Raw genomic sequence first — 22111 nt, 5'->3', positions numbered from 1 at the left:
TGGCATTGCTGGGCTGAAGACCTTTCCCACTTGCTTGCACTAGATTCCCCAGACCCAAACAGCTTAGCTCCCAACCTCTCGAGATGTTCGTTCTAGGGGGCCCTCTAGTACATGGGGAAAAGGGTTGTTAAAACAAACAGAATACTTAAAAGGATACTGTGAGTCTTCCTCTAGGAACTCGTACCTCTGAAATTATGAGAGGGCCTGTGAGTCTGCTTCAATTCCGCCAACTGATTCTCTTTCAAGATGAACCTGTACATATTTTGGAAAAGCAGGATCTATGCGTTACAATTATCACTGGCCAATCCGTCCTACAGGAGGGTCAAAATGGACATGTATTTTAAACCTAGGTTATATATATATATATATAAATTTGTGTGTGTGTGTGTGCGTGCTTACACATGTGCATAAATAGACTACATATGTGTATGACTGTATACTACATATATATAAAAGCATGTGTGTATATATATATAGATATATATAAAAATCTATACACACACACAAACACACACACACACCTCCCGACACACACACTCACACATACAAAGTTGTATGTAGCTAGTAGAAAAAAAACATTTCTAGAGTTCCCCTGACCCTTTAAGGAAGACCAAAGCTGATTACATCTGAATTCTGAGCCACCAGAGCACACTGAAGTAGGAGTGCCCAGTAATGCCTGCAGCAACATTCAAGATACAGGCACATGTCAAGAGTTTTGCAAACAATTTGATATAAAAATCAACTGTCAGCCAGTGGTTTTGGGGAGAGGAGGTAAGATGAGGGGTGGTATGAACCTGTTACTGTGATAATATTAAGTTTTTGGCACTGCTGCAGGAAGGTCTGCTTTCCCTCTGTGGACTGGAGGGACTCCAAGACAGCTGGGAACAGAGGGTAGCCAGACAAATGTTTCTAACAAGTGTAAGAAAAGTTGAGCACCTGACTGTTTGCAGTGAGGTGGCTGGAGACACCTCTTGGTCTAGGGAAAAACCAAGGAGGAAGGAAGAACTGAAGGGGAAAAAGAAAAGGAAACATTTGCTCTAGAGGTAAAGGCTGTTCTCACTGCTGCGTGCACCCAAAGGTGCCTTCCTGTCTTCAACCTGTTTTGACTGCCTCAAATCAGAGGAGCCCAAAAATTCCAGCTCAAGGTGCCTGCCAGCCCCCAGATGTGTCCAGTGATGCTGCAACTGCAGGGTGAGACCAACGCCAATCAGGTGCAGGCTGTTATTGCTGGTGAAATCAAACAAAAGATTTCAGTTCCCCCATCAGAGGAGAAGCATGGACCATGGCTGGCCAGATTTCTGCTTTAATCTGTTTTAATGTTACAAACATATTTGCAAATCTGGAGGATTCTTGGCTGGCACTTGTATTGCCCTCAGTGCCTTCAAGCTCAAACTCCCCTGGGCTAAGGAAGAAGAGGGTGACTGCAGCCCACCCTGCAATCTTACCCTACCCAGTTCTCTTCAAAGCAGTCAGCCCATGGACACTGAGACATTAAAACGGAGAGAGGGAAGGTTAAAGTGCTGTCTCTTTCTTCATCCCTCCCCTTGCTTTGCAAGCCCCAACCTGGAAGGCAGCACGCATGCTTCCAGCCACGGACAGGCTGAGGCTGGGGCTCTTCTGCTGAGGCCAGCTGCCCTGTGTAGTGGCAGAGACAGGACTTCTCCCACAACCCACGTTAGAGCATCAGCGGAATGAGACAAGCATCTGAAGTCCAGTCCGTCCATCTCCTGGTTGCCTTTATCTTCAGATGGAGTCCAAACAAAAACTCAGCCCTTCTGAAATTCCTCAAGAGGGGACTGCTTTAAGAAAACTCACCCCTCTTCTTGCTTCTTCTGCAACCTGCTGATCACAGGAGAAACCTGAGGAAGTGACACTTCCTGATGCGCACACTGAGCCATCTGAGTCCCCCCAGCAGCCGGTGGCCAACCAGAACTGTTCCAAAACACCAGCTACGGGCCCGGCCTGTGGCCCACGTCAACCTTGGATCTTTGTCTCAACAGGAAAACCTTTTTTTGGTGGCTTCTATGGCTGATCATTCACGTGTTCCAGCTCAGACACACGCCCTGTCTGTGCGTTACCTCCTTGGATTAAATTTGCTCCTATCCTTTTGTTCCATGTATTAAAATATTCTATAAAATCAAGTGACCAAAAATCTATAGCTCTAAGAATACCTGGTTATCTTCTTTTTCTTTTTTTTTGTCATTTTTTTCTGCGTATTTTTTGTTTGTTTCTAATCACAGTTAAACCTAAACAAAAGAAATGGAGAAAGAAAAAAAAATTAAAGAAAAAAAGGGAAAAATAAAAAAATATGATTCATGAAAGTCTAATCAGGAACCGAATTGCACGGCTGACGTTACCAGCTCTCGGAAGGAGTCCTCACAAATTGGAGGGCAATTTGGATCTGACAGGCTCCAGATCCCCTGTGAGCACTATGGACGCTTTCCGCCCAGCAGCAGTCAGAGGAGCGGTGCCTGCAGCGCTGGCCCCAAACACCAGCGGGTGCGGTAAAGAACCTGAGGACATCTGACGTGGTAAAGTCACGCGCCCAGGGACTGAGCTACAAGGCTTCCCGAGAAGTCCAGTCCCTCCTCCAGGAAAAGGAGAGAAGCTGGAAATAGATTCTCTAGAGGAATGAGAACTTTGGCTCAGTGTCTGAGCCAGCTCTTGGGGCAGGGATGGCTGGGAAGCAGAAATCAACTTGATGTCCTGGTTCAAGCGTCCCGGCGGCACAGGCGGCGTGCTCTTGGACTGCAGGATCTGCGGAGGTGGGCTGGCAGTCTGAGGCAGGAGCAGAGAGCCGTGAGAGCCCGAGGCCCCGAGCGGGCCACACTGAAAAGTTCTCGTTGCCACTGGGCTCTGAGTAGGAGGACTAAGGCCAGAAGGGGTGTAACAGGGAGAGGCGACGCCAGACTGCTGTAGAGGAGACATGGAGGCAAAAGGGGATCGTTCTTGGTGGAGCTGGGCTATCGTTCCAGTTAAAGATCCTAATGCACTTGGCTGTGTTTGGCACAGGCCCGCAGATGGCCCAGCAGAGGCCTGTGCCAGCTGGCTTAGGCTGGAGGATGGAGAATTGGAAGAAGGAGGGGGCTGGAAGTGATTCATTCCCCCCAAAGTTCCACTGCCCGACAGCTGCTGTAACTGTCCCCCCTGCAGTGGTCTGGTGGTGGGCTGGAACTGGTTGAGGAGGCTGGGAGGGGAGTTCGATGAGAGCTGGGTGAGTGACGTTGACGGAGAGCTCATCGCGGCTTGCTGGAAGTGCCCAAATCCACTGCTGGAAAGCGAGGGCTGCCGCTGCAGCTGCTGCTGCTGCAGGGGCTGAGCTGTCCCCAGGGGTGACCCAGAAGGTGCTGGCTGGAACTGGCTCAGTCCCTGCTGCCCAGAGCCCGCAGGAGGGGATCCCACCTGGAACTGCCCTAAGCCAGCAGCGGCCGAATACCCCGCGAGCTGCTGGATGTGGTAGGAAGAGGACGAAGGGGTTTCTGCTCCCGGGGTGTGCAGCTGGGATGGGGTGCTGGAGGGAGAGCCGACAGCAGAAGGCCCCGTCGACGGGATCAGGGACTGAAGCCGCTTCAGCTGTCTCGGGGTCTGGTTGGACTGCTGTCCCAAGGAGCCCAGGACGGACACCGGGGGATGGAAGATGGCTGTGGGGAGGCGTGGGTGGTGGGTGAGGGCTATAGCAACAGAAGTGGTGGCGGCTGCGGCTTGCAGGGGGGCCTGGATCAGTGGAGTCCAAATGACAGGGGTGGGGGTGGATGCGGCGGCAGCGGCAGCGGCGGCGGCAGCCTGGACGTTGTGAGCACAGTGTGCCATCTCCCTGTCGTGCTGCACGATCTGCTGGATGATCTCATTCTCTTGGTAGTTGAAAACCCCCGAATTGAGGTCATGCTGGACTTTATGCAGCAGAATGGAATTTTTCTTACCTGTAGGGAAAGTGAAGAGAGAGAGAGAGAGTCATTCTCATGTGTCAGGAAGCAGGAGAGGCTTCCTGCCAGACCTCCCTCACATTGTTGGCACCGTCTCCACTGTCATTATGGGACCTGGGTACAGTCTCTGTGCTCCAGCAACAAGACGATAAACGTTATTTCTTCTGCTTCTGCGGTATGATCAACAGATTCTGAGACCCCAGAGAACATGGTCTCAGTTAGCGGAGTCAGCTGTGAGAAGTAGGGCAGAATGGTAGCAAAGCTTATGAATCCAGAAGTTTCTCACTTGGCATCTAAACTTCCATTTGTAGAAAAGGAGCAGAAAAACAAAGACCGTAATTCCTGTGTCTGCAAAGGAACTCCTCAAGAATGTAAGCTCACTGAAGCCTCCTAAGTCTTCAGCTACTCTTCAGGGATAACTTTTTCTCATACGCCTCATGCACTTTGTTTGCTCTGAGGTCAAACATCTTTTTCTAGCTGAAATGAAATCTCTTTTCAAAGAAGGGACAGAAGGACTTCACGTGCTGGCCCAAGTGAGAGCCCTCCAACATGCAGCTACCATTCTATTTGGCCGTGCCCTTCTAGCCTCAACTTTATGGAAACTGCAGGCTAGCAAACTTCATGTTCCAGCTGGACTTTCTAGCCTGCAGCAAAATATTAGCTCAGCACTTTGCTTTTTCAATGGGCTGGAAAATGTGGCGTAATGAGTTTGTCTGGCCTGAGTGTGCACCTGGCACTGCAGGGATGAACTCCCCTGGACTGCAGCAAGGAATGAGATGCTGCCAGTGATGCCCTTTCACCAGAGCACAAATGCCTTCTCAAAGGATGGGATTTCTGACGTGGATATGCACTCTGTTTAATACCTTTTGTATCTGTGTTCTCGTAACAGTCTGTGCATGCACAAGTAACTGTGCCAGCACCGATTTACAAGGTGTTGGTATACGCTGGTTTGAATGATTTACTTATAAAACCAGTGTGGTTTAGATCCTCTCTTCTCACCTTTTCAAGGGTCCTCTACCCTGAAAGATTGGACTGATGACAGCACCACCCTAGGGGCTTCCTTTTTGCTTCTGTTTATTGAAGTTGTTTGGAAATATCCTTAGTAACAGGTCCAGCCTAGCAAGTTGTGTGCACACGTGTCAGTGTGCCCCCTGGTCCACCTGCCTGCATGCTTGCATGCACGCAGCTCCTTCTGCAGCTGAAGCTTGAGGGTGCACAGAGAAGGGGCACCTCTAGGTGAGGCACCAGCCAATCTGGATCAGATCAAAAGCTGAATTAACCCTCCCCTTATCCTCAGGCCACACCTATTTTCAAACCTTTCTTCTGGTTCAAATCTCATTTCTGCTGGTTCTGATCTCCTCTAGTTCCTGTGCAGGCCTCCAGAAAACGGACGGCACCCTGCCAGATGCTGGGACCTGGTGGGGCTTCTTTTTCTGTACTTTAATCCCCAGTTAAGAGCTATGTATTGATGACATCCAGATTGTTGGATTTTTTTCTTCACTGTTTGATGCAAATTTTCTACCTGTAGCAGGTAAAAGACATACAACTGAAGGACATGCCTCTTACTGTAGTCAGAATAAAGCATCTGGCAGCAAAGCACTTGAGCAACATTCAGAAGAGTGCAACAGGTATCCTGGTGTTCTAGAAGGCAACTCTGAAATGAGGAAGGCTTGAATGGAACTAGCTGAGTTCCAAATTTACCAGGAGGAAAAGGTGAAGCAATTCTTGCAGAAAAAAAGGAGATAATTATAAAGTATAAGGGAGATACCTGTCACTACCGTGTCCAATGCTAGGAAGGCACACAGTACAATGTTTTAGTTCTAGTGTCTAGCTTGAAGAGATGCAGAAAATATCCACAAAGGAGGCTTGTAAAACAACTGTGGGTAAGTTCTATATACTCAGCTTTTCTCAGAGAAGAGGTGACTTGATACTGATTTATAGGGAGCTTCACAGATAACAGAAGCTGCTAAGAACTGTTCCCTTCAGTTACAGAACCACCCAAGAGATGCTGTGATTTTAAACAAGCCCAGGAAAAAACAAAACAAAACAAAACAAAACAAAACAAAACAAAACAAAACAAAACAAAACAAAACAAAACAAAAGGAGCGATCTGATAGGAGCTGGAATTAAGCATTGGAAGAACATACTGCAGGTTTTTCGTACACTGTGTTTTTTTAAAATGAGGAGTTTCTCCCTTTACATAAGCTATGCAAAAGTGCTCTGCAATTCTTCAGAGTGGGTGAAGCCTGAAAGCTATGGGCTCCCGGCCAGCCCTCCCAGTGGGCTGAACTGCAGCATAAAACCAAATCAGAATACTGACAGGATTTTCATTCTGGGCCTCAACCCGCGTGTTTGGGACCTACCTGTTGTGGACAGTTCTATGGGCTGCTTAATATTTTAGCAAATTTTACCTCCTGCTGATGACTCCCTCCAAAAAAAAAGCAGTAAGGCATCTGGACAGGCATGTATCCTAGAGAAAGACAGCAGCCTTGCAAAGACACAATCACAGAATCACAGAATTGTAGGGGTTGGAAGGGACCTCTAGAGATCGAGTCCAACCCCCTGCCAAAGAAGCTCCCTAGATCCCTAGGTTGCACAGGTAGGCATCCTTAAGGCAAACAGTATTCAGAGCTCCTAATGTCACTACAGGGGCTGGAGAGATTGTATGGGAAGTGCTTGTGTAGGGCACGTGTACAAATGGGATTCATTGTGTAGCAGGCTGGAAGAGACAGCAGCAGATATCCCCTAACAGAGCCTGATTCCACTTGCCATTCAGGTAGCCTGAATTCATAACATGAGTTATGAATGTCACTTTTAAAATTCAGAGCAGTTTTGCAGTGAATGAAGTGGAAGGTCACAGCGTACACACACGGTGCTCTCCAGGCAGCAGCTTCTAGAATCACATACCCGCTCCCAAACAAATTAGATCACAAAGAGCTGCTTAAACAGAAACAAAAATGCTAACTGTTCCATCTCTGGACAAAAAGAGCAACCTATCTAAATAAACTGACAGGCAAGAGAAAGTCTGTCTGGCACTGGAGACAAAGAACAATTCAGACTGCAGGTTTGTAATCATTTGCTTTCTGGATTTGAAAGTACAAATCCCAGCATGGGCAATCTGCAGCTAGCCTGCACAAGTGCAAGGTCAGGATGTGGGTGGGAGATGGCATGCTGAGTTCAAACCAGACAGGTGAAAAACTACCCTTCCTCTCTTGATAACAGACCGAAGAGGAACTGGGCTGAGGAGGGGTAAGAGGAGGAATGGCAGCGCAGCTTTCTGAAAAGCTCAATATCAGCAACTGCTCTGCGCTTCCATCCTCACACCTCACCTCGCTCCTTTACTTCCATGTCACCTGTCTTTGGCTTCTGATTTGCTCGTCTGTGCTTCAGCAGCCTGCAATTTCCAGCGCTGCCCTCAATTCAAACGAGAACCCATAGCGATGTTAATCAGAGCTGCACGGATGAATTGAGAGGACCGATGTTTTCATAACCAGAGCTCCTGACAGCACAGAAAGGCTTCAGCAGCAGACACTGGTTTCCTTGGCAGAGCACTAAATGAAGAATATGTTAACATTTTCCAAACACACATGCTATTTACTGGAAAATAGTTTGATCAAAGCTCAATTTGTGTCAAATTGATAAAACAACTCCAGTGAAAACCCTGGAATGTTTATTTTTGTTAATTTTTAAACAGGATGTCTCTATTTTCCTTTGAAATTACATTTTACCGTTTTCCTGAGTGCAACTTGAACTTATTAACTGTTTCATTACATTAATTTTCTTCCTTTTCTGTTTTTGCCAGGAGACTCAAATTTCTGCTGCAGAAAATTACTGAAAATGCTCCTTCAGTTACTGAAGGGAAAAAGGAAGTTTTCAAAGCCATTTTCCAAAGCTGTAACTGGTTAGCAGACTGAAAAATTAATTGCTTCCACCATTCTAATTAACTGCATCATTCACATGAAGCTCCCACACCCCGATACAAGCCCTATCAGTTGCTACTAAAGAAAAGCCCTCCTTCCAGCCAGCACCAGATTACAACAGGCTCACAGCAGCGCCCTGCTGGGATAAAACATTTTCCTGGCAGGTCTGACTCAAGTCCTGCTCAAAATATAAGCCAGCAGCAGAATGAGGCAGCAGCAGTGAATTTGCTCCGAATGGTGGTTCCCAGATTATTTCTGCTCCCCATCTTATTTAATGAGTTGCTTCAATTCCAGATTTGTTTTTCCCCTTCTGGCTTTATTGTCACTGCACCTGCCTCAAAAGGAGAGCAGAAAAGTCAGCAATCAGAGAACTGAAAGGCTGATTAGTTTGGCTCTGTGTCACCATAATTAGAACGGTGTCCTGCAACTCGCTGCAATGCTCAGTGAACCACAAGACAGCCCTGTGTTCTTGCTAACCCAGTGAGAGGCTTCACTGGGAGGGAGGAAGGGGACTCCTTCTTCCCCTGCATCCTCATCACAGAAGCACAGAGGCTGTGTGTTACAGGAGCTTCTCCTTCTGTACAGTTTATCCCACAGGAATTAAATGCTGAGTAGAGTGTAAGGTAATAAAATAAACATCCCACACATCCATTTCTCCTCAGCTTCCAAGATGAATTTAATTAGATTCTGAAGAAAGATGTAATTTTAATTTATAGCACGTTGTTGTTGACATATTCCATGAACTGGAAATTCAAGTAAAATTTTTGTTTTACATATGACAAAATGTAAGGAATGTTTCCTTTGGAGTCTGTTAACATACCTATGGCAACTTGAGACTTGAAGCTTTTGGGTTTCCCTTACGGGAAAACGTGCCTTTCCTGAAGAAAAAGGTTTTCTTTTCCTGTTTGGATCAGCACAACTTTCCAGTTCGCTCCGGTTGCAAAGCCCTGCTCCGATCTGGACCCAGGTCTTCTGAGGTGAAGGGCTGCTGGATGAATACTGTGACACATCTGTCTCTAGGAGTCTCATCTGCTTTTATGGGGGAAAAGCACTGCTTTTTACCTTTCCCTCCCATATGCTGTTTTGTGCTTCTTGTGGAGCAGGCAGTTACATTTCTCTAAGCAGATTCTGCCTCAGAGCACTTAATCTGTTTAATATGCTCATGGACATTTTAGAAGCTCAGCTCCTCTTCACCCAAAGTCACAACCTGCGCTAACATGAGCTCAAGGAAGGAAGTTTCTTAACCTCAGCAGACCTAGGGATGTACACAGGGACAGCTTTGTCCAGTGCAGGACCCCAGGCAAGACTTGGAAGCAGAGGCTGAATTATCTCTTAAAGATTAAAGGCCCCTGTCTTGTCTCCCAACAGCTTCTTCCATGGCTGAGCCAACTTGCTGTTTCCTGTCCTACGTCTCCCTGTCTCTTCACTCCTGGCCCATTAGCTTTCTACTGAGGTGGAAGAAGCTGCCTTACTTGTGTCACGGGGCAAGACTCTCATCCCCTTCTGCAGGGCATGTGCAGTGTGACAACCAGTGGTGGAGCACAGTTCAAGCACTAAGGGATCGCCACAACTCATGTTTTTTGTTCTCTTCTTACAGCCCCTGGCACAGTATGTTTTTTTCCCATGGTCAGACAAAAATAAATTCCTCACTTCAACAATGGATGAAATGCAGGGGGAAAAAAGAAGCTATCTGGAGCCTAAGACATGTTTATAACAAAGCGACTGGTGCTTGGAAGCGGAGGAGAGCATGTGAAATTGCAGAAACTAAGCTAATAGATGTTGCTCCCTTAATAAAGAATTGCAAAGTCAGATTTTTCTCAGCTGTAGATAGCACACAAAAGAATGGGGAGAAAGGCTCGTGCGATTTCATAAAAAGAGCCAGCACTCAACAATAATTCCTCTATCAAATAATCAAAATTAGCTCTCTGTTGTTGAAATTCTGCACAGACACAGGGGAAATTAGCTGTAGCTTTCTGTTCATTTCTCTTTTCAGTTCTGTCTAAGTCTGTTGGCTGCAGTTTAAGAATTCAGGTCACTGAATTGCTTTTTGAATTTGCATGCATTTGAAATAATCTCACTTTATTAGGTTGGCTTGTGCCCCGGCCTGCTGTCAAAGTGGCTGCCCCCTGCCACTTCGGCTACTTCTCCTCTTGTTACTCATACAACTGGGTTCTGAGCACCCAGCTCGGGTCGCTGCCTGCAGCACAGCTCATGGCACAGTGCAGGTACGGAGGAGGGCTCTGCCCTCCCTTGTCACAGCTGTTTCTGTGCCCTGGGGAGTCCTGCACTAGCACTGCATCAGCTGCAAGGTCTCACTGCACCACTGTCTCAGGTCTCCATGAACAGGGAAATCAGCTGGAAGAGAGGTTTCAAAATAATTCTCGACTCCCAGTGTATGTTCTTCTCCCGCTTGAGCCCAGCTTTCTCTCCAATGTAGGTCACCCCACGCTGAACTGCACAAACTGCCACGTGAAGGGTTCTGCTCAGAACTGAGCAGCTCCCAGAAGGAAGGCAAAGCCAGCTGGATCTCAGCAGCTTGCCTCTGAGTAAGAGCATCCACAAAGGAGTTCAGGGCACTTAACAAATCTGCTCTGGAAAGTAATTCACGTTAACCCTCCTGAGAGCCTGGCTGTGTAAACACTTACAACCTGGATGTGCAGCTCCTGATGAACTGCTCTGCAGAAGTTGCCATGTGTGCTCTTACACCTGCATAATGAAGTTTTATTCTTTCTTGTGAAAGCTGTACCACTTGAAGTACAGTTAATGTACAACAATACTCCCTTCTCCATTTGTTCCCCACAAGCCTATTTGGAGTTAAGCCCATACACAGGGCTTTATTGTAGGAAAGTGCCATATGGGAAGGGAAATAAATTTTATCAGCACAGAGCTCGTTGTTTGGGGTGGTCTGACTGAGTCTGTCGTCTTATTGCCATCCTAACAAACCTCTAACTGGGTCAAATGGTACACAGTGAATAATATTATCTGATGAATCTTGTGATCGTTAAGCAAAACTCGAAATAAACTAAATTCACACTGCTCCTCTCTCACTCCTCATCTTTATGTGCCTCTGCAGAGCTCTGCAGAAAGAAAAAGAAGTCGAACACGCAGAGCTCTCCAGAGTAAACTGCTTGTGAATAGCCACAAAATAGCCATGGAAGGCTGTAAGCATTGTGCAGCTCTGAAGCACAGTGACTGTTACTTAATGCTGGAGACTGAAGCCTGAGCTGCCTTCTCCTCAAGTGGCAGAAGTGCTTGTATCTGGAGCCAAAGCTTCTGCACTCAATCTCAGTGCCCTGCTGGAGCTGACAGCTGTGACAGGGACAGATTCTGGAAGACTCTGGACTGATGACATTCTGGAACTGTTTTCTGTCAGCAGTGGCAGATAGCCACCAGACTGCCCTCGGGACACAAGTCCCCTGAGTTTAGAGGTGTGGCTGGTAAGCAGGTCCTATTTCACGTAATTAAACAGAGGGTTGAGAGTATTTGAAAGGGTGTTAGGATGGTAAAATACTGTCTAAGCAGGTGTTCTATTGTGATGCTGGTAGCAAACAGCTGTGAGCATGGCTCTCTACATCCAAAAGCAATACGGTAACTTGGAGGACCCAAGGATCTGGGGCACAAATACATTGCATTTCCTATCACACCCCCACTCTTGCTTTTGCTTAATGTCTCCTAGCTCACCAACTAACTGTCTGTGGTACCAGTGACCTGGCCCAGAGAACTCACACTTGCCAGTTAGACAGGGCTTGGGATCAGCTGATGTGATCAAGGTTATTTACAAAGTCAAAGGCAGGTCTCCTGAAATCTTATCACTGTCCCCCTTCTATCAGGATGTCTTAGGCTTTACTTCCCTTCTACACTTGCATGAGAAACAGCACTTCCACATTCAGACAGGGTTGCCAGTTCACCTTAATTAAGCTGAAGTCATGTGCACTCACTCATGGTGAGCTGCCAATCGATAGCTTTCCTTAGGCTGATATACACTGAGTTGGGGCCTTCAATTCCAAAGCAAAAGTAATTAAGAAATTGAATTCCTGCCTAAGTTTGAACTCTTACCTTGAAGATTCCTATATCTGAGTAGACTGCATTGCCAAGGTGTGGCACTTCAGACAGCCATCTCAAACCATATCCTAGAAATGCCTCTTTCTCTCTACTGACTGTAAAAATCAGATTTGGGTCTGCACACTGTACCATTACGAACAACAGGAGAGGATTTCAGGTCAGAGAAACACACACAGCAGTATTTGAACCCCAGCTCATTATAAACAGTCATGTTTATGGGTTTTTCAGGTGACCAGAGAGGACACAACAGAGGAAAACCTGTGTTTTCACTTGTCAAGCATCAGAATCACAGCAGCTCAGTATGCAGGTAGTAACTTTCCATCACCTGTGCCTTTATCAGCAACTGTAAATAAGAGACATATATATATATAGCCCTGTGAGCAAATCTGCTTGCTCACCTCACACGTGCAGATCTTTGGGGGTTAATCACCTGCGTACAGTAAACAAAACCAAGACCTCAGTGTGGATGCAGTGCACACTTTGTGCTGAGCACAGATTGCTTTATTTAGACACGTTTCAGTCCATTTCATGTGATTTTGCATGGCGCCTGCCACATGGGAATAGGTAGCTAAGACGTGTTCAGACTGGGCTCCACCTTTGCTATTATTATTTTCCCTGTAGAAGAGATGTGGAACTAAGGCACATTGCAAAGGCAAGACAAGGACAAACAGGGAATCTGTGGCAGAGCTTGGCACAGGTCCCAGACTTCTCATTCGCAGCTCACCAAGCCTAACACAGGCCAGTCCCACCTCTGTGGCAGCAGATCCCAGGGTATCAGTCACGACCAGGACAAGTCAGGTTGCAAACCCAACAGGATTTCAATTTCAACTGCAGAAGAGTGATCATGAGCTGACAAACGGTGTGCCCAGTGTAAAAGTTTAACAACAGCTCTTCTGTGACTTGTACCACAAAGCTTTTAAAACTTCTGCCACTATGATATATCAAACAGGCATTCCTGTGCTGTAATAACATTATGTAATAATATTTAGGCTGGTATTATGCTGCCTTAGATTTGTTTTTTTAGCATCTGCAATGCCCAGAGGAAATGCAAGGCATTTTTAATCCATTAACTGGGATCCTTGGACCAAAATCCACGCAACTGGCATTCAAAATGTATGCATTTCAAACCACTTGAATTGAGATATTCTCAAAGAAACTGAAAAGAATAACTTCTTCTGGCTTCAGCATGTTCCTTCAGCTCCCACTAGTGACCTTCGTATGGATGGTGGGCAACCTTATGGCAGACAGCCATATTTATTCCAGCACAACACAAATCAGAAAATAATTGTCTCCCGATATTTTTTGAATGGATCAGGGAATTCTGATCTGCCAAATATTCACAGCCCATACTGTATTTACCTTCAGTGAACATTTGAGTGGTTGTGTTTTACAAGTGCAAATACTTGTGAAAATCTAATTTGAAGCTTCAGTGGTCACCTCAAGCTGGTTTCACAGCCAGGCAGGAACAGAACCACGCAGCTTACGTAACTAACTGACACGTCGCAAACTGGGCCTGTTCACAAATGCTTGTCACACAAAGGATTACTCACTGGAGAAAGGAACACATCATTTAAACACACAAATGCTGCCAAGAATTTTACAGACTGGTCAAGAACAAGAGGAAATTCAACCCAGTGCTAAAATCATCATTTATCAGTGATCAGCCTGATTTCCTCGAGTCTCCATCTTCAGGTTTCGAGCCTATGGAGAGCTATGCACGTGATTTCCTGCAGCCTGAGGAGTACTTTAATGTCTGAAGTTACTCAAATAGAGAAGTTAAGCAGGGACACAAATCACTGCAGAATCACAGCCCTAGTCAATTCCTGGAGACTAATCCTTTCCAGTCTTTTAAAGAGCTCTGCAAGCGCAAAACACCTGGGAAACCTCTTCCCCAGCCACACATGGCCCAGGCAGGATGCCAATATCAATTCCCATTAACAACAGAGGTTAGGAGGATACATCAACATGTTCCTTGGCAGACGATCCATGGAGCTGACAGCTCCCTGGGGGGCTGTGCCCTTCCTGCTGCTGCAGTGCCCATGTGCCAGCAGGATGCAATGGGGGCACGCACATCAGCATGCACCTGCCCCTCTCCCTCCCCTCTGCCTAGCCACAGGCTTTCAAACTGCATTTGCTCTGCAAAGTGAATGCCTCACTGCACCTTCAGTCAACCAGTACTTCTCCTGTTGCTTCAAGGGATGGGGTCTCACATTCTTCTCCTGTCTCTCTGCTACCTAGACAAACTTAGATCACACTTCCAAATCCCCTGTACAGCTGCTAATCCTGTAAACATCTCTCCCGTGTCTGGATGGGCTGAGTTTTTTCTCTCTGCTCTCAGTTCCTCGCTGCAAAGAGAGAATACTGGATGGACCTGTCCTGGTATGAGGATAGTGACAGAGCCCTCTGAATCCTTTCATGTTCTCAGGCTTGGACTTCACAGGGGCATGTTGTATTCTGGGCAGAAAGGAGTCAGTGATGCACCACTGACTTGGAAGGAGGTTCCCACTTGCTTCCATCCTGAGTACAGATCCTGAGCTGAACATAACAAGAACCGAAAGAGTTGTTCTGCTTCAGCTCATACTTGGATTTTCTGAGCCTCTGTTCCTCACCTTCAGGTCCCTACAACAGTCCCCTTACTTTCAGAGAGAGTCTCAGATTAGTGCAATATTCCTGACTTCACAAAACAGTCCCATGCTGTTACACAGCTACTGTGCTGCTGCTTCTGGATGGCACACGTTTCAGTGGAAGGTTAAAAAATGCTCTGTTTATAAAAGGCAGGGATTTCCATGGAATCTGCCAATTTCACTAGGAAATTGGCTCTTTGGGGAAATTCCAGCCAAAGAATGTTGAGCACAGCAGGGTTGGAAAGTGCTATGAGTATACTATTTTGCAATAGTAGAGGATGTAAAGTTAGACAACAGGCAGCTCTCAATTTATCAGAGATAGACTAGGATTTTCCACTGAAGGTCTGTGTCATTTATATAGTGTAGGGACTAATACTTCCTCAGGTCAGCAGAATGGCAAAAGGAGGGGAGGACAGTGCCAGAGCTCTGCACCAAAGGGCATGTTATTTCAGTAGCTCTGTGTCACCTTCTGACCTTATGCTGACATTTTGCAGCTGCATGAAGGGAATTTCTCCTGGCAGAGAAGCAAGTGGGGTTCTTTACGCCGGTTTGGAAAGCAGAGTTGTAAGAAGCAGTCCACCCCCCTGACCATCACTTCAAGGAAGCAGTCCCACAGCAGCACAGATACGGAGGTTTCCACCTGGCTTTTGCTAACTTTTCCAGCTTTCTTCCATGCTGAAAATGCAAAAGGACTATGCAGGCAATGCCCCACATGAGAGCTCTGATTCACGGTCAAGCAACATCACAAAAATAGTTCCCACATAGTTCTGAAGAAGTTGTGGAAAGGGAGTGCTGCCTTGTGTGCCTTTAGAGGATTAGGAGTTGAGCCAGCAAGGTTTATTCTTTGTAACACCCTTGACTCAGTGTGACCTGGAGCAAGTTGGCTTTACCTTCCCATGTCTTAGTAACTGTAATAATTCCCTGCATTAATGACAACTTTTATTGTGACTTGCTTTGGTCCACGATGTGAAAGGCTCACACTAACAAGGTTATGTCTACACAGCAGCTCAAGGACTGCAGGAGGAGAGGACGTGCCCAGCCAGCTTCAAACTTGCACCTGAGAACTAGTAACATTCTAGCTGTCTATCTCACAATAGTTTAAGCACCCATGGATTTACTTAATTTCACAGGGGTTGTGGGAACTCCCTGGAAGTTGTGCATCACTGCTGGCAAGCAGTCTGCTACATTTTTCATGAATTTTAGTAATGAACGCAGCTTCTCACAGAGCAAAGGATGAGGAGCACTCCAGGCCCTGCTCACAAAGAGCATCGGGCCAGGAAGCTGAGCAGCACTGACCATCTAAAGCTGAAGAATGTGAGATGAAGTCAAGCTGTCCCACCCTCGGCTGTATCTGACATTACATTTTCTAGGAGTTAGTTCAGTCTCATTTAAATAACCCATGTGATAACACTATTGCCACATACACTAGGGCCTCATTAGCGGCCAAACTCTACATATTTAGCTCATAACCTTTTCCTCAAGGGTTACACTTTCTGGTTTGAAACAGGTAATGAGATGCACAGAATACAATGTTCCCCACATAAAAAGCCCCAGAGGCACTGCACCCCTCGCTGGGCTGCCAGCTTCCTCCCTACCCCCCTCACCCCATTATCCTCCTTGCTTTCTGCGTTGTACTCAGACTTGCACTGACCTTTTTGATTCTGAAAAGCAATGGAAATGCATGCAGCTTTAAGCAATGTATAATAAGAAACTTAAGAAGTTAGACTAGGACTCTGAAATGCTCAATCTTCAGCTCTGCAGAGATTTTGTGCATGACCTTGTTTAAGTCATTCAGTGTCTCTGTATAAAATGTTTCTGGCCATGACCAACAGCTGGTGCCCTGGTCTCTGGCTAGACAAGGATGTTTGCAGCACAAGTCAGGCCTTCCTCAGGGCAGGACAGATTCCTGACACGGGCCACCGTGAGCTACTACAATCCAACAATACTCATCATTTAACTTGAGGCATGGGAGGTTAAGTATATTAGCAACTTTTCCATGTCTTTGTTTGGCTGTCTATTTCTACTGAAGGTATTTATAGTCGGTCTCTAATGGACAGCTGGACAGGTGCTGCTTTGTTGTTGTGTTTTGCTGATGGTTTTGCACAGGAGATCAGGAAGCACTCCAAGCTTTCCCTTCCCTGACAGCACTTCCTGCTTCTCCAGCTCCTTGTAAACTATGCAAAAATAAAAATATACTATGCAAAAATAAAAGCAACTGTCCCATGAAGATGCATTACGGTCTGCATTTCATTATGCACTGATATATCAGAGAAGATCTTCCCATCAAGGTTTTGTCTTAAGTTTAAAAAATGAATACCGTTCACGCATGCAGTCATACCCCAGCCAGCACCAGTGTAAAAACAGCTCACACTCTAACAAAAGCCCAAGTCCTCCAGCTGAAACATTTCAATGAAATTCTGAGATTTGCTTGTGGCACTTGGAGGTCACAGCATGGCCTACTTTCTCCTGAACCTGGGAGGCTGTGGGTATTTCCATATTCTGAACTAAAATTCAAACTGCAGTGAATTCACCAGGATGACTCTTGTGGGGTCAGAGTGATCTTGAAGCAGGCACATGAGGGTGCGAGAGAAAGAGAAGAATGAGGTTTTTAACTGGTATTTTTAACTGAAAGGATCTCCTTGTAGTAGCTGAAGCCAGGCAAGGAGAGACAGAGTAGGATCTCCTTCAGTTCATAGCTCCAGCGAAGGATCAAAGGCCCACATGTGGGGAGAAGATGCCAGGGCAGCAGGTAAAGGAAAGGAGCCCTTCAAGCCTTCTACTTACCAATTCTGTCCAGCCTGTCAAGAGCCACAGTTTCAAAAGCTCGCCGCATCATGGGATACTCTTCCAGCACCTCATTGAAGTTGTCCACCGAGAGGGAGTAGAGCCGGCAGTAGGTATCAGCTCGCACGCTGGCTGTGCGTCGGCCACGAGTCAGCAGACAGATTTCTGGAATGAAAGACCCAGCCTGAGAACATGGGGACAGAGACTATCAACCCCACGTCACAAAACCTGGCACTGCTGCTCAGCAGTCCTGCCTGACACCCAGCCCCCTCTCACCCTGGACTCTACCAGCTTTCCCACTGCTGAAAGCAGGAACAGTAGGCACGTCCTCCATATGCAGTAACACTGAAGCAATAAAATACCAGGGGGCTCAGTTGTGGCAGCTGCTACATACAACCGCACCTCAGGGATTCTGCTGATCTAATTAGTCAGTCAAGTTTTGTTATGGTGGATTATCAGAGATATCACTTGTGCATTCAGAATGGAGAAGCTGTCTTTCTCCAGCTTCTCATGGGCACTGGGAGCAGAAGGTCATGTCGTGCCCTCATTGAAGCTAATTCTCTCCCTAGATTTGCAGTTGAGGCTCTGTGCTGACCTGTGGCCTTAGTGCCTGGTAATAACTGTGATCCTCATACTCAAAACATTTGTCATTTCAAAGAAGCTTGGAAGTTACTTGGGGATGTGTCACAAGCTTTCTGATAGTCAGGATGAGCCAAGTCAGTGGCGCTCACTTGGTACAAACTCTAGGTGTGTTTACACTGAAGCCAGGTACTCCTAGGAGGGTGCTCAGCTAGTTAGAGAGCAGGAAGTCCTTGACTCCATCATAAACCCTCAATTGGGCATGCTCCTTGAACACTCAGCACAGGGCTCCTGAGGCCTACTTTTCCACCGATTAAACACAGAGTCTGGGCACCAAAGACGGGTACTTAAACACAGATGGTGTGACCTAAAGACAGAAGGTCTTGTCACTGAAGCATAATTCCCTGTGCTGTTGGGTGTTAATCTATCAGCACCACACTGAGGATTCACTCTGAGTCCACCCCCAGGGCACTGGTTTAGCAGCACTACAAGGTGGTGACTGAGTTTTTAGCTGCTTTCCTAAGGAAATGGTGCTTATAAGACTGTGCTATCTTTGAATGTGTGAGGAATTGTGTATGTAGTATCCTTACTCCAGCACTCTAACTTCAAATCCCAGTGAGCAAACCCAACTTGCTAATGATGTGAAAAATCTTTGCACCCTAGAGCCAAGCCAGCAGTTGGGTGCAAACAGCTTTTCTTTGCAGGAACTACGACGGTAAGAAGAGGATTTAATAGAGAATAGCCCTTATAGAAGGGCAGGTTTCATTCTACCCCCTCTCAGTAGGCAACTGTGCACGTCCAGCACTTGTACTGAAACTTGCATCTCCCTGAGAACAGACTGTCCTGGTGTCAGTGAGGTCCTTGCAGGGCTCTGATAGTTGGGTAGTCTCTGTGTTACTCTGTTAGCAGTATTCTAAATCTTCTCAATGGTGTTTTCTGACCTTGTGCTAGTTTCTCTGCCTCTGACACATTATACTTGCCTGCTGACCTTCACGATGTTTTGCTGAGCCACAGACAGGGGAGATGATGGACTACATTTTCCCCCCCACGTTTACACAGTACTTCACATGATAGATGCCAGACAGGAGGAATAGGCAACACTATAAATGTGCTTGGAGAATTGAGAATGCTCCATTTTTTCTCTTTACATTCTCAGCTTCACAGATCCATCAGTTTGCTTGGGGCAGAAGGAAATGAAACTACAAGAGCTTAGTTTTCCTTCTCCATTTTGTTATTATTTATAGTATAGACTCCTGCAATGCCCATGAGTCTCAGCCACCACCCACTGTACAATTTACTATATGAGAAGCTGCAAGATAGCTGAGATGAACAGAGGGTGGACAAAGAAGTGACTGAGGTATCAGTACCACATGCTGCTCCACCTGTGTATCCAAGACAAGTTAAGGATGATACAAACACTAGCAGTGGGCCTCACTGTGCAAGGGGGACTCGTAAACACGCACCTCCAAAGTAGGAGCCATCTGCCAGCTTGGTCTCCTTGTTGCCTTTGGTGAGGACACTCACCACCCCGTGCTGGATGAAGTACATCTTCTTGCCAATGGTGCCCTCCCGAATGATGTAATCTCCAGGCTGGAATACCTCAAAGCGCAGCTTGGTCAGCATGGACGTCACAAAGTTGGGATCCGCGTTGGCAAAGAGTGGCATGGAGGCAACCAGCTTCCGGCAGTTGAAGTTTATGATTTCCTGATGGCAAAGTGAATAAAAAGAGAGAGAGTGGGGAGAGAGGCAGGAAGAAAAGATGGGACAAGGAAGCAGAAAAGGCACACATTTATGCTTAGTCAACATCTAATAACATATGACATTCTTCCACTTACATTAAAAAATTCACACAATAGTCAAAAAAAGATGCTGTTCCCTTAGTCTGGCTCCCCCAGTGTTGGCTAGAATGGGCCTCCGGATGCTTGCAGCACAGAGCAGTGCTAACTGAAGCTGATAGTTTGACACCATGCTTCACTGCTTTCATTCATATGCTTTCCCTTTGAGCAGGGACAAAAGAGTGATTCTCCCCATCCTCCCAAATACATAAAATATGTATCTTCCTGCAGGAAGCTTTGGAGTATGTGAGAGGTGCATAGCGGTGGTAAAACTCTGCATGAAAAAGCCCAGAGCTCCACTCTGGGAAAATGTTATAACTCACCTTGGCAGCCTTACGTACTCCATTGCCCTTGCTTGACAATGAGATATTAAACAGCACAAATGTGCCACGGCTCTCAGAGAAATAATTATCCTGGGCAGCTGGGGACAGTGTCAAGAGGAGGGAGGGAGAGGTGCCCGCCAGTCACTGGGGCATGGGCTGGATCATCAACCTCAGCTGAAGAAAACCCAATTCAGCTGTTTAGCTGTCACACAGCAGACAGGGACTGTGCCTCTTCCTGCAGCTTGGTGTCACTCGGAGGGTATGACAGCATTTTCCATTGCACAGGAGCTGCTCTGTGCCATGTCAGCTCAGACTCAGAAAGCAGCAGAAAGTGATATTGAGTAAATCACCCAGCACAATGGTCTCCAGTCAAGCATAGGAGGAGGATCTGGATGACTGGAGCAGGAAGAAGGAATACAGGGGAAGCATGTGTCTCCTCCTTACTGGGACTTATCTTCCAGGGTTGCCTGTTTAGACATCATGCCATCCTCAAAAATCCCAGGGTATTTATCCATAGTCTTGACACTGCAGTGCAAAATAACAGACCCTTACAGTGCACAGGAATAAAGGACAGGAGTGACTGAAGGAGGAGGAGCTCAGCAGGATTAAGATCTCTTGTACAAACAAAAAGGGCAGAAGATTGGGGAGTCAAACAGTGCAGGAAGGGGACTGAAAATCGTTTCCACATCCCCATCAGAATCTGCAGGAGAGATCTAACAGTGCCCTTAAGGACACAAAGGGACAGTGGGTACTTCTGTGTGCTATGTAGCCAGCCAGGGGAAAGCCAGGCTCAGGAAAGCAAGCAAGGTCTTTCCTAAAAGGATTCAAAGTATGTGGCTGTCTTATTCTCACTGACATGACCTGTCTTGTAACATGCTGCTCCTCCCCACCACTGTGACGGCCTCAAGAGGTGGCAAGATGTAACCATTCATGTGATGAGCACGTGCCAGGGCCTGCATGTTGCACCGTGTCCTCTGCAAACCATGGGGACAGCTGCCAAAGACAGCAGGAACATGCACCCCCTCACCTCTCGGAGGGGCTCACTCAGCTCTCCCAGGATGCTCTCCTCATCGAACATCTTCCCCTGGTAGCGGTGCTCATAGTAATCATGGATGCGCTGCCGCATGTCTGCTGGGAGCTTGTGGAAGGACATATACTGCTCCACTTGTTTGTACTGCACGGAGGAGAGAAGAAGAGAGGGAGTTAACAAGACATGCAACAAATGGCACCTACCCGGGGTCAAATACACTCCAGAGGATTCCCACAGACTGAGTCCTTCACACAAAGGTGGGTTGTCCGAGGCAGGTAAATCTGGTGCATGACAAAGCAATTGTCTTAATGCACAGAAAGTTTGCAGACACCTTTACTGTATATCCCAAATAGACTCCTGATGTTTTAACCCTTAATTTTATCCTCTACTAGTTACACCATGGTCACAGCTCCTCATTCCCTGAGTGCTGTACCCACTAACACAACACAGAGGAACACACAGAAACAAACACCACATTTACTCGCATGGAGCTGTACCCACGGCCTGCTTTCCTTCTTCTCTTTGTTCCCACCTGCCAACTACAAACACCTTTGTTTTCTCACGTTGAGCTGCACAGGTCCAGATTTTCTTCATCTTTTGTTGGGTCCCTGTTGCTCCCTGCACTTACGCTATCTAACCTGTCCACATTTCTGCCTAACAACTTGTGTTTCCATTCTGTCATTTAGAGTGGAATACAAGGGCATGCTGTCTGATGCCAGAGCAGTGTTTGGGGATGAATGGTGCTTCCTATCAGTAACTTCAAGGGCACAGGACTGTAAATGGGTGTGCTTGCCCTGTAGGTGCTGCAGGGACAAGGTGTATGTGCTGCAATGCTCATGCCCCTTCCTCCCAGTGTGCAGTACAGAGTACCATCTGTACTAATAATGCTGACGAGAGGACCACACACCCCTCCTGCCTTCCTTCTTTCCCCCAATAAATCTGTCCCTGAATGTCCCTTTACTGCAGCTTGTGCTGAAGTGCCTAATTACCAAACTTCTGCTCATTACAGACCTTCCCTGAGCACATCAGTG

At 46.7% G+C, this 22111-nt stretch overlaps 1 protein-coding gene across 1 annotated transcript in view; it reads right to left on the bottom strand.

Moving 5' to 3' along the window:
• Positions 1-2376: 2376 nt before the first annotated feature.
• Positions 2377-22111, bottom strand: part of HCN4 (hyperpolarization activated cyclic nucleotide gated potassium channel 4) — a 94392-nt gene continuing 74657 nt past the window's right edge. The window contains exons 5-8 of the mRNA XM_065733639.1: positions 21078-21224; positions 19356-19596; positions 17314-17478; positions 2377-3920 (exon numbers count right to left, since the gene is read on the bottom strand). Of these exons, the coding sequence (XP_065589711.1) occupies positions 2377-3920; positions 17314-17478; positions 19356-19596; positions 21078-21224 (2097 nt within the window). The remainder of the gene's footprint in view (positions 3921-17313; positions 17479-19355; positions 19597-21077; positions 21225-22111) is intronic.

Source organism: Cyrtonyx montezumae, unplaced genomic scaffold (assembly GCF_038088225.1).
Source record: "Cyrtonyx montezumae isolate F1298 unplaced genomic scaffold, pur_monq_1.0 scaffold_17, whole genome shotgun sequence".
Taxonomy (NCBI): domain Eukaryota; kingdom Metazoa; phylum Chordata; class Aves; order Galliformes; family Odontophoridae; genus Cyrtonyx; species Cyrtonyx montezumae.
The sequence above is the reverse complement of the archived record's forward strand: the minus strand, read 5'-3'. Positions and strand labels throughout refer to the sequence as shown.